General features: G+C 41.9%; 1 protein-coding gene across 1 annotated transcript in view; it reads left to right on the forward strand.

Moving 5' to 3' along the window:
- The window catches only part of LOC147033827 (dematin-like), a 37457-nt gene that overhangs the window by 24741 nt on the left and 216 nt on the right, over positions 1 to 12500 (forward strand). Inside the window, exons 4-6 of the mRNA XM_085871556.1 lie at positions 3835 to 3984; positions 4446 to 4552; positions 10750 to 12500. The exon at positions 10750 to 12500 is cut by the window's right edge and continues 216 nt beyond it. Of these exons, the coding sequence (XP_085727682.1) occupies positions 3835 to 3984; positions 4446 to 4552; positions 10750 to 10788 (296 nt within the window). The 3' untranslated portion in view covers positions 10789 to 12500. The remainder of the gene's footprint in view (positions 1 to 3834; positions 3985 to 4445; positions 4553 to 10749) is intronic.

The following is a 12500-nucleotide window of genomic DNA, read 5'->3' on the forward strand; positions in this document are numbered from 1 at the left end:
AATTCAAACAGGAGACAAACTATGAACTTGACACCGAGAACCTAAAAAATGTGACACTGGAAATGCAAGAAGCCTTCACAGGGCGATTTCAGGAATTGAGAAAGGAAAATGCAACTTTATCATTTGTGTCGAAACCTCTTGAAGCAGAACTTCTGCACTCAACTTTTCAGCATTTACAGGAGTAGACCGAGCAGAACTAGAACTTGAACTGGCCATTTTGCAGGACAATGACGTGGAGTTCTAAATGCAGAGGCTTAGTGACCAAACACAAAAACCTATAAAGGCACAGATCTACCCTGGCACTTCAACACAGATGGACTGAAATGCATGATCTTAAAAAAAAAAAACAAGACCAAATTGTGTTGGAAGTTTGGAATTCTTTTCCACAAACCGACAGGAACATGAAAAGATATGAATGTGGCATTCTGTCTATCTTTGGATCGACTTGCCTGAGTGAGCAAGCATTTTCAAGTATGAATTTCATAAAAAGCACATTGAGAAACCAATTGAACGAGGTGAATTTAAAGTTTGGCTTGAAAATGAAAACGACAGCACACTGTTCAAACATCGAACAAACTCTTCAAATAAACTCTGCAGCAGAAATCACACTCGGTAGAGCACGTACATCCACCACACAATGCCTGATCCAGTGGAACATATCGGGCCCAATAAATTTTCAAATAATCATGTATATAATATATATGTGAAAAAAATAATATATATATATATATATATATATATATATAAATAAAAATATAGTTTTTGGCCCCATCTCTCAATGGTGAAGAATCACTTTATTAATTTAAAAATTCTGCTATCTGAATGTGGATTTGGATCATCACCAAAACTGAATCAATTCGTCCTTGTCACATACCCAACCTGTCCAGCAAGTTTCTGCGGAATCCGTCCATAACTTTTTGAGATATCGTGCTACATATCGTTGTTGCCCTATCTCTTAATGGTGAAGAATCACTCAAAAATTCCAGTAGCTGGATCTGGATCCGGATCTTCACCAAAATCTAATCAGTTCGTCATTGTCACACAACTAACCTGCCCCAAAAATTTCATCCCGTCCGACCACAACTTTTTGAGATATTCTGCACACGCACACGCACACGCACACACACAGGGGTGAAAACATAACCTCCTTCCACCTTCGGTGGCGGAGGTAAATATGAGTAAGCTGACTCAATGTACTGAAGAAAATTTCATGGCCCCTTTCATTGATACCAGCTCAATAAACATGTATTGCATTAAAAATCAATATTTGTGTCTTTGTTCTGTTATTCAGTTATTGAAATAGGGTTTATGTGCATTGCGGCTCTCTGGATATCGCGCTTCTGACCAAATTTGAAAAAATGGCTCCTGTTATTTGGGTTGCCGACCACTGGTATAGACACTCGGTGCCAGACTGAGATTTTACAAAGTGAGAATTCTGTTTTCCCTCAACCCTTTTAACCCGAGTGGCTGATTTACCAGCTGCTATTGAAACCACCATATATCCGAGCGGCCAGTTTACCAGCCGCCATTCAAGCCTACATACACCCGAGTGGACAGTATACCAGTTGCTATTCAAACCTACATGTACCCTCGCGGACAGTTTACCGGCCGCTATTCAAATCTCCATAGACCGGAGCGGCCGGTTTACCAGCCGGTATTCAAACCTCTATATACCGTAGCGGCTGGTTTACCAGCTGCTAATCAAATCACCATATACCCGAGCGGCCAGAATTTTCTCCAGGGAACCCAGGGTGGGGGAGCCAAAAGTCCAAGGAGCTCAGGGTTCAAAGGGTTAATAATCATTCAATCAATTACAGAAACCTCATCTCTCACCCCCCCCCCCCTCAAATTTCCAACCCCTTCCAAATATTCCAGCAGTTTAAATACTTTTATTTCCATTGGTGACAATCTGATACATTATACAACCTACAGGGCAACACTCAGTGTAGAACTGTGACATAATCATTTGCCTTGTATGATCAAATACTTCGTCCTTTGTCTCGTACTATAACAATGAACTGTGATATTGAATCCCACATCGACATCATTTGTAAGTATGCAAGTCAGGAAGAAACATTTTTACAAACTGAAAAACATGTCAGGATGGAATCCCCCAAAAACATCCAAACAAAGTAGGAGCGACACCACCCTTTCACCAATCACCATCACGACATCTTTTGACATTTTTGTCATAGCTGACTGTGTGGAATTTGTAACAATTGTACGAAGATGTCTATGTAAGAGGGAGTTGCACATGAGTAGATGTGTGTTGGTGTAATTATACCAACACCGAAAATAAAACAAAAAAAATATGGGGATTGTAATCAGCTACATCTGTCTGTCCGTCCTTCCGTCTGTTGTGCTACCTCCTCCTTAAAGGTTGTGCAGAAATTCACCAAACTTGGTAGTTATGATCACCACATGGCAAGAACGTGCGAGAGCAGTATCAGTCGATAATAAATGTTGCTTCTGGGACGCCCATTCAAATGAATGGGAAAAAGGGAAAAACTATCTGACCCAAGCCCCAAAAACTCAAAATTGGAGACTCACTTCCTCCCCCCCCCCTATTAGTGGGGCAACTTAGCTAAATATAGCATAACAATTGTGCATTTTGTGAGGAAAGTACCAAATTTGGCACACTAGTAGCCAATCATATTATGAACAGATTTGGATATTGGGCCATTTCAAAGTTTTTGATGGCAGTGGAAAATGGCTGCCACAGCCATCAGCGGCTGAATTTGAGATTGCCCAATATCCAAATCTGTTCATAATATGATTGGCTACTAGTGTGCCAAATTTGGTGCTTTCCTCAAAATGCACAATTGTCATGCCAGGTTTCCCCACTATATCCCCTTTCCTCCCATACAAGCAAATGAAAAATGGAGACTTACTGATTAAAAGCACTTCTCCTCCCCCAACATAATCACAGTCCTTTCATATTTTCATTATACTCAGAGCAAAACAACGAATATTTGTCCTTGTTATACTTTAGGGAATAACTTAATTTGCTTATAACATTCATTTTCATCGAGTATATTCACAAAGAATAACTTGGAACTTGGTTCTCGGTTTAAGTATTTTTGTTGAGCAGAGATAAAATGATGAACTTCTTTTAATGGTCTTGTCTGACCACCTCCTGAGCTTCATATCATTTTGTTGATTCCTTATAATTTTCAGTCTTTCCGAATTCAATATTATTTATGATTTTATGAAAGTTTGATGTTTATTTTATGAAAGTTCTTCTCAAAATCATTTCTAGCAAGCTGTTTTCATATATCATTCATCCTCTTCACCCCTAAAGAGTCATTGTTTAACATTTGACATCTGAGTGAACATATAATTATATCAACATGCATTGTCCCTCATGCAATAATTATATCAACACTCGCCCCCCCCCCCGCACTCACCCCCCACACTCTTCCATCCCATGTGGCACTTGCTCGGTGTAAACACTCCAGAGTGGGTACTGCACGGGGTATGGGGTGAGGGAGGAGCCCCTTGAATTGGTGCTGATTTTAGGTATGAACGAGGTACTTGTAGATTTTCAGATTCCCATTTGGATTGAGAACATTGGGATGATTGTAAAGGACATATGTTGAACACAGTTGTCATCTTTTTTATGGATTAGTGGTAAAGCCTTGAACTTCATCTAAATCTAGTGTTAACTTGACTTTGTCCTTGCTCAAAATGTCACTTCAAACTCAAGAACATCACAAATGACTTATAATATTGGAGTTCAAGTTCCATGTTCAAAACGCCAACCCTAAATTGCAATTTGAAAGTGACAACACACTGATGTTCCCTTATTTAAAACTCATCTTGTTGCCACTTCAGAATCATCCATGGTGTGTGGCCCGGACCACCTGGTTGGAGAGGAAGTGATCCAGTCGGCCAAATTCCCTGCTGCCCACCCTCCGGATCCCGGGCAGCCTGCCAAGATTGAGATGGACTATTGGCCATGCCCTCCCTCTCTTGCTGCAGTTGGTGAGCTTTGAGAAAATCATTGCCAATGTTCCCACCTCTTCTGGCCAAGGAAACACAGGCATGACATTTTATTGATGGGACTGTCACCTCAAGCAAACTTAAAGCAAGCCGTGCACCACCATGGCATCTCATTCCTCAGCCATACCCACAATCTTTTCTACCCCATGAATCCTACTAAACTCAACACCACCTCGCAGGTTATCGTGTTCGCTCCACTCTTTGCTCTTTATCATCTCCATCACCTCCATATTTATTTATTTATTTGTTTATTTATTTCAATGTAAAATCTACACGCCTCATTTTTAGCTCACTTGCACTTTAGTCCAGTGAGCTTATGTGATTAAGCAGTGTCTGAAGGTGAGTGAGAAAAGATTTACCAGATGGAAAATATTTCAAACCAAAGTTGCATCTTTTGGGTTGAGTTTGAAATGCTTGTTTTTGACAATCATCTCCTGTGGTAGAATGGCGCCGACGACGTGGTGCTCGTACTGCGGAGGATGACACAGAAGAGGATGAGGAAGAAGAAATGCGAAGACGGCATGCTATCCACGAGCACAACCTCAGCAAGGTCAGTGATTATTATTTATTTTTTTCACAACCACAGTGCAGGGTTGTGGGGACATGATAGGGGCTAAATTGATGTACTACAGACAAGTTATGCCATTATTACATGTTTAGCATAAGAGTGCAGTGTCTGTGTAAAAATTATTTGTCACATGTCGAAGAATGTATTCGGAGCTGATAATTGTGATTTCCTTCCACTCTGTATGTGTTTGCACTCCCATTCTCCTCCCCTCCCCTTTATTGACCCCTTAAATTATTCCTTTGTTATCTGTCCACACGTGTTTTCTTGTAATGAACTGCTGGCAGTCACTCCACAGAAAGCCGAGTGGATTCCAGCAGAGCGTGACTCGGACATTCCATGACACAACTGTGTGCTGAAGGAAGGAACCATCTTACACCATGGTATTGGTGCAGTACAAGTTGGTTTTCGGGGAGAGCCAACCAACGCATGGTTGCAAGATAATTATAGCCAAAGGGTGTCGTCAGCCTGCAGGGAGCCCAGGAACGGGATTCGGTGATTAATATCGCGCTCAGAGTGGAAGCACAGACCCGGAGTTGGAGTTCGGGCAAGGTCCGGGACTGATACGGCGCGAGCAGTGTGTGCAGCTTTAAAGAACTGTTGGAATCCAAGTGAGACAGCAGGGGAGTTTGGCGCATTGTCCAGTGCCGTGGAGTACGGGACATACTGGGGGGGCCCAGCGAGCACACGCACACACACGCACACGCACACACACACACACACACCCACACACGTTACAAAGCTAGGACGAGGTTCGTCAGGCCCATGTGGTTTCCGCCGAATGGGTGGGGTGGGGATGCCATCTTTCTCTCACTCAACAAGGCTCTCCTTATTTTGTGTCCTGTCCTTCCCTCTGTCTTTACTCTCTGTCAAGTGTCTCTGTGTCTTTCTCTGTCTTTCTCTGTGTCTGTCTCTGTCTGTCTGTCTCTGTGTGTGTGTGTGTCTCTCTCTCTCTCTCTCTCTCTCTCTCTCTCTCTCTCTCTCTCTCTCTCTCTCTCTCTCTCTCTCTCTCTCTCTCTCTCTCTCTCCCCCCCTGGTGGCCAGTCGCTCTGTGTGTGCGTGTCATGGCGGCGTGTTGGTGCGTGTGTTAACTCTGTGTTGTCCCTTGTGCTATCTTGTCTCCCTCACCCAGCTGTGCAGCATTTTCTTCTCCCCCCCCCACCCCTCCTCTTGTGCCCTCTTTTCCCTAGTTTGAGGGAGGGAGAGAAGAGCATTTACGGTGGTATTTGGTACGTTGTTTGTGCTTTGGGCGGTGGCCGTGCCGATCTACTGTTGTGCTGTATTAGTTTGTCGCATTTATTTATTTACTTACTTATTTTGTATTCTTTATTCCTTTTCCTTTCGTTGAAATTATTGTTGTCGCGACCCGTTGAAGTTGAACACAAACGGTGTTCGCCAATTTATTTTTGTACATCCGGCCATTTAAGAGTCATGGCGGGTGAAAGTTCGCGATACGCTTCCATTGAAGCGCTAACCAGGAAACATGGCGTTGTTTGTATTCCTCCGTCGGAGATCGAGTTAATTGTTGGTGTAGGTGAGATTATCGGGATTGAGAATGTTAAGGCGGTTTCCCGAATGAACAAAAAGATTGTTGTTTTCCTTTCTCAAGTGCCGATGGTTGCTCAGGTCGTCGAGCGCGGACTTTTCTTTGATCCCGATATTTATGTTCCGTCTTCCCCTCTGGATACTCCTGCAAAAAAAGTTGTGATTTCAAATTTACCACCTTTTAAAAAAATGTGATCAGATTGTATCCCAGTTAAAACGATACGGTGCGGTTGTATCCCCATTAACAATGATTCCGTTCCGTAGTTGGAATGATAATTTTTAACACATTATGTCGTCTCGTCGGATTGTTTATATGATTTTACCGCCAGGTGTTTCAGGGTTTCAGGCGATCCTTTCCTTTAAAATCGAGGGACAGACTTGTATGGGATATGCGAACACAGAACCCCTTGTGTGTTATAGTTGTGGTGAATTCAGCCATGTTAAAAGATCGTGCCCCAAAGACATGCCGAATAAAACTGGTAATGAAAGCTCCTCCTCCCAACAACTCCCCATCCCAGATAATGCTCCCATTACAGAAACAGAAGCTTCCCATGAAGCACCTGCTCCTGCTCCGATTAATAAAAGTACAAAAAGATCTCTTTCCCCTTCTCAAAGCACCACTGAGTCCGGATAGGAAATCCTCGCTGCTTCGCACAGGTGGTTGTGGGGATTTGCCTGCAACACAGACCCCATGTGCTTCGGTTTCACCAGTTTAATCCTCGTCTGAATCACCTGGTACCTCTAAAATGTTATCTCACGACGTGAATGTTACCCTCCCCCCTCCACCTCTTTCTTCCCTTCCTCCCCCTCCTTCACCCCTTTGCTTTTCTCTCCCCCCCCTTCCCTCCCCTTGCCCCTCTGGCATCTTCTTTCTTCCTTGCTCCTCCCCCTCATCCTCCCCCTCCCCTCCCTGGTTTGCAACCTCCAACTATGACTACCAGTCCCCCCCAGACTGGACATACCCCCTCCATACTCTCCGAGTCATCTCAGCCTTGTCGTGCTCCTGTTAAATTTAGCGACATTGCCATCACTCTCGTTAATGACACCCCCAAGGATGTAACCACTGAGAGTGTTCCTCTTGCATCTTTAGTCCCTCCTCCTGAATTAACCATGAAGATTGAGCAAATGGCTGAAGGCCCTGAGGAAATTGAGGACTATGATTCAGACGGTTGCTCCTCTCTGACGTCGAGTGCTTTTGGCGAGAAGCTCCCCCCAGGTAATAGTCTCGATGATACTTTAATCTCTATTTCCGATATCTCAGATTTTTTTTACAAAAACTACTCGAAAAAAGCGAGTAGATCTAAATTATTTTTTCCCCAACTTGCGTGTCTTTGTCCAGAAAGCACAAATAATTGTTAAAAACCCGGAAGCTGCTGCCATTTCCAGCGCTTCTTGTAAAAGACTGAAAAAATATATTATTAAAGCAAGAAAGTACTTGATTTCATAAAAACGTCTTGATTATGATCATAGCAAGTTTAAATATAAACGGAGGACGTAATCCTTTACGTAAAGTCCAAACGATGCAGCTAATTAATAATGTGAAGGTGGATATTCTTCTTTTACAAGAAACTTGGGCAACTGCAAGTTGCATGGCAGACTGGAGGCTGAAGTTGAAAGGCACTTGATTTTTTTTTTTAGTAACTCAGTCTCCGTGAGTGCCGGTATTGCTTTTTATATCTCTGCACGTCTTCCCATCTCCTCTCTTGTTTTTAAAGAAATTGTTCCTGGACATTTAGCTGTAATTGATTTTATATATAACTGCCAGCGGATTTTAATTGTCAATGTTTATGCCCCAAGTGACAGCACATTCAGGACAGCTTTCTTCACTGATTCCTTCACTTTTCTTAATCATCTCACCCCCGATACCCTATTGTGTTTAGGTGGTGATTTTAATTGTACATTAGACCCTGTCAGAGATCGGAACAGCCCTGAACCTCACCCAGCTAGTGCTCGGCTTTTGTCCACTCCTTTGTTACAACACGATCTTGGCGATGTTTGGCGATTACAGCATGGGAACGTCCAACAATTTATTTGGTGTCGTTGCTTGTTAAATAACATGTCACTTGCAAGGCTTGATAAATTTTACATCAGTCTCTCTTTTTTAAATTGTGTAAGTTTTACTGACATCACTCCCTCTGGCTTTTCTGGTCATTTTTTAATTAAAATGCATCTTTCTTTTCCTAATCGTCAGAGGAATACTTCTCATTGGTCTTTTTAACACCTCTGTTTTAAATGATTCCTTTTTTAAATAATCTTTTTTAAAATTTTGGCTTCGAATTCTAGAATCACGGAACGATTTCACAAATCTTTGTCAATGGTGGGATTAGATAAAAGCACAAATCTGAGTCTTCTATCAGCAATATCGGAATAACTTCAGTAATGATAAGCAAGCAAGGATAAGTATTTTAAGGAAAGAAATCCTCTTTTTACAAGATAGCACGATTAATATTGATAAGGATGTACGATGCCAGCGGCTTTATGAGATACAAGCCCTATTGAATTGTTTAATTAGAGAAGATGCTCTCGGAGTGCAAACCCGACTTCGAGTTAAAGGTCTGTCGACTTCAGAAACTTACTGTATAGACTTTTTTAACTTTGAAAAAAAAACTACAAAGTCTAATCGTTCACTGTTAAGCTTACGTTCAAGTGATGGACAAATTATCGAAGACAATGCTCAGTTGAAGTGTTTTATTGGGGATTTTTTACAAGAATGTTTTTACCACAAAGAAAAGTAATGAACGAGCAATGTCTGATTTTACCCAAAATCTACCACAATTGGAAGACTCACAACAACTCTTTAGAACAAGATTTTACTGTAGATGAACTTTTTATAGCTCTTAATGACCTTCATGATCATAAAGCACCTGGCTTTGATGGTTTACCTGTTGAATTTTATAAAACATTTTGGGATTTGCTTGGACCAACAGTTTTTGATGTTTTTAAGTTTAGTTTACAAGATGGTTTGTTACCTTTAAGTTGTCGCCGTGCAGTCGTGTGCCTTATCCCTCAGAAAGGAGATCTCCAGACCTTGCAGAATTGGAGGCCTATTTCTTTGCTTTGTGTGGATTACGATACAAAATCTTTTCCAAGGCCCTTGTAAATTGTGTGAAGCCTTTTCTTAGCTTTTTAATTCATTTTGTTCAATCTTTTTGTATACCAAACTGGTCTATTCATGATAATATTTTTTTCATTCGGGACTTGTGGGATGTCTGTGCTCTTCAAAAGCAGAATGCTGGCTTGATTTTACTTGACCAAGAGAAAGCTTTCGATTCGATTAGCCATGAATAGGTATTTTACACCTTACAACAGTTTGGTTTTGGGGCAACTTTTATATCTCATGTCTCATTGTTGTATAATCATGTTTTTAGCATCATTAAATTTAACTCGTACGGGCCCGTAGGTGCGTGCCCGTAGATGAGTGTCAGTATGTGCAGCCTCTCTCTCTCTCAAACCTCGAAAAGGCACATCCGTGGGTCCCCAGCAATATTCCTGGCAAGTTTCAATCGTGCAAAAGAAATAATAAAAAATAAATAAATAAACATTAATTGTGACGTCATAGTATCGTGTCCTGTCATTGGTCGACAGATAAATGGCCGTAACTTGGGAACCGCTCGTCCGATTAATATCAAACCTTGAAAAGGCACATCCGCGAGGGCCCGGCAATATTACTGGCAAGTTTCAATCAGATCGGACCGTCGATCGTGCAAAAAAAAAGAATAAATAAATAAACATTAATTGTGACTTCATTTGTGACGTCATAGCACCGTGTCTTGTCATTGGTCGACAGATAAATGGCCGTAACTTGGGAACCGCTCGTCCGATCGATATCAAACCTCAAAGGCACATCCGCGGGTCCCCGGCAATATTCCTGGCAAGTTTCAATCTGATCGGACCAGCGGTCATCGAGAAACGGCGGTCGCAGACAGACAGACAGACAGACACACACACAGAGATTGCTGGAATTATAGATAGATAATAGCTTGTTAAAGTTAATAATAGCTTGTGTGCACCATTGGAAGAGGAGTTCGTCAAGGGTGTCCGTTATCGGACATTCTCTACTCCCTCTGTATTGAACCCCTCCAAATTCGCCTTCGTGCTAGTCTACCAGGCTTTCCTGTGATGCCAACGAAAAGGCCAATTGTTACGTCAGCATATACTGATGATGTGTGTGTCGTGGTGCATAATAGTGATGATTTCACCATGTTATTAAATGACTTGGAAAAGTTCTCTTCGGCTTGCACAAATACAATAAATTGGAGCAAATGTAAAGGTCTGTGGATTGGCCATACTCTGGCTGTTGGTTTGCCTCATCTTCCCAGAAACTTACAGTGGGAGAAGGAAGGCATCCGCTATCTAGGTGTATACATTGGCACCCCTGCTTTTATGGCTCAGAACTGGTTAAATACATTTTGCAAAATTGATAATAGACTCGAGAAGTAGAGAGGAATATTACTTCCCTTGTCATACAGAGGTCGTGCTCTCGTGATCAATAACCTGTTGGCTTCCTTGTGGCACAAAATGATTGCCTTGCACCCTCCTGAATCATTGCTGCTGACAATCCAGAAACATCTGCTTGATTTTTTTCTTGGGTGGCAAACATTGGGTCAAGCCTGAAGTCCTTTACCTTCCATTGGCAGATGGTGGTCATGGTCTTGTTGACATTCTCAGCCGACTGATGGCCTTTTGAGTCGCCACTGTCCACTGCTTTCTTTTTTCTGCATCACTGCCATGGCACCCCACTGCTAACCATTTGCTGAAAATGGCTGGCATGCTCAACTTCAATCAGGAACTTTTTCTCATGGACTTGCAACATGTGGACATCTCTCCATTGCCTTTGTTTTACCAAGACCTGTTGCAAGCCTGGCAGCCTCTTGTAGTGCACCGAGATATGGCTCACTACAACATCAACAACTTTCTCGACGAGCCTATCTTCTGCAATGCACTTTTTCCGAACATTCCTCGATCACGTGCTTACATACAATGCTTCATAAACTCCGGTATAAGTCTCATACGAGATCTGCGGAACAAGAACAAAACATGGCACTCAGTCGAGCATATTGAGACTACCGTTGGTATGCGCTCTTTGAGAACTGTTTCCCAGCTTGTCCAGGAGGTTCTGCGTACCTCCAGAAGTTTGGGACTCCATTTTGATACCACAAACGCTGTCCCTGCAATCCATGCCCCCTTATTTCCGCAGTTGCGTATAACTTCAGTGGCATTAACAGAAACTGTGATCCTGTCTTCCTCTTCACTTCCTGGTGTTGCTAAAAAGTGCCTGTACCACCTTTGTGTCACCATACGGCATCCTAATGTGTGCAAAGATAGTTTTGGATCCTGATGGAAGGGGATTTTTTCTCCGGGGTCCCCCCTGTGCCCACAATGGGCTGCCATGTATGTCCCACAGATTGTAAAACGGACTGGTGATATCTCTTGGAGAACTGTACATATGATTTTACCTACGAATGTTTTATTAAATCATTTTAATGTTTTAAATTCTGTTTCGTGCCCCTTTTGTATGGCCTCTGAAGATTTATATCATGCCTATGTTGACTTTGCAGTGCAAAAAAGTTCGGAAAAAGTGCATTGTAGAAGATAGGCTCGTCGAGAAAGTTGTTGATGTTGTAGTGAGCCACATCTCGGTGCACTACAAGAGGCTGACTGACTGACCGCACTTTTTACCTTTTTATCACAATTGTGCTGTCATATGAAAATTGTATTTTCTTTACGTACTTTTATTTTTGGATTACCGTTAAATTCCAAAAGTCATGTTGAATCTGCTCTCCTCAATTTTATAATAGCTGAAGGGAAATTAGCAATCTATAAAACAAGGAAAGCTAAACTTCTTGCAAACCCTGATGCTGATTACAATGTTTTAACTGTTTTTAAGGCTCTCGCCGTGGCCAGATTACGTGTATAATTTTATTTTCACCAAAATATTAATAATCTTGAATTGTTTTAAGGTCCTCTGACATGCAAAATAAACTTGTTATTTATATATTAACTTGACCTTCCCAGTGAAGAAATCACCCATTTTTTTAAAATAAAAAAATGGGATAATTAGAGCAATATTTAGATCATTTCTGGAGCCTTTCACAACGTGCTATGCCCCGCCCCTTAAAAAAAACGGACTTCAGCAAATGGCAGCGTGACATCACATACAGTAACTCGCACAGGATGGATTGACTCGAGAGTCGAGATGTCGCGCACCTTATAAAGTACGTACAAATGCATTTTGCACATGTTAGTGCAATCTCTGTGATAGTCTTAATTCCAGTGATTGTTTCGTGAAAGTTTTAAATAGTTTTAGCCGTACTTTCGAAAATGCCTGCAAGATGTATCGTAGCAGGATGCAGCAATACAAGCAAAGACGGTGTAAGCCTTCATGTAT

This window comes from Eptatretus burgeri, chromosome 1, assembly GCF_056783735.1.
Source record: "Eptatretus burgeri isolate ZD-2024b chromosome 1, Ebu_testis_v1, whole genome shotgun sequence".
Taxonomy (NCBI): domain Eukaryota; kingdom Metazoa; phylum Chordata; class Myxini; order Myxiniformes; family Myxinidae; genus Eptatretus; species Eptatretus burgeri.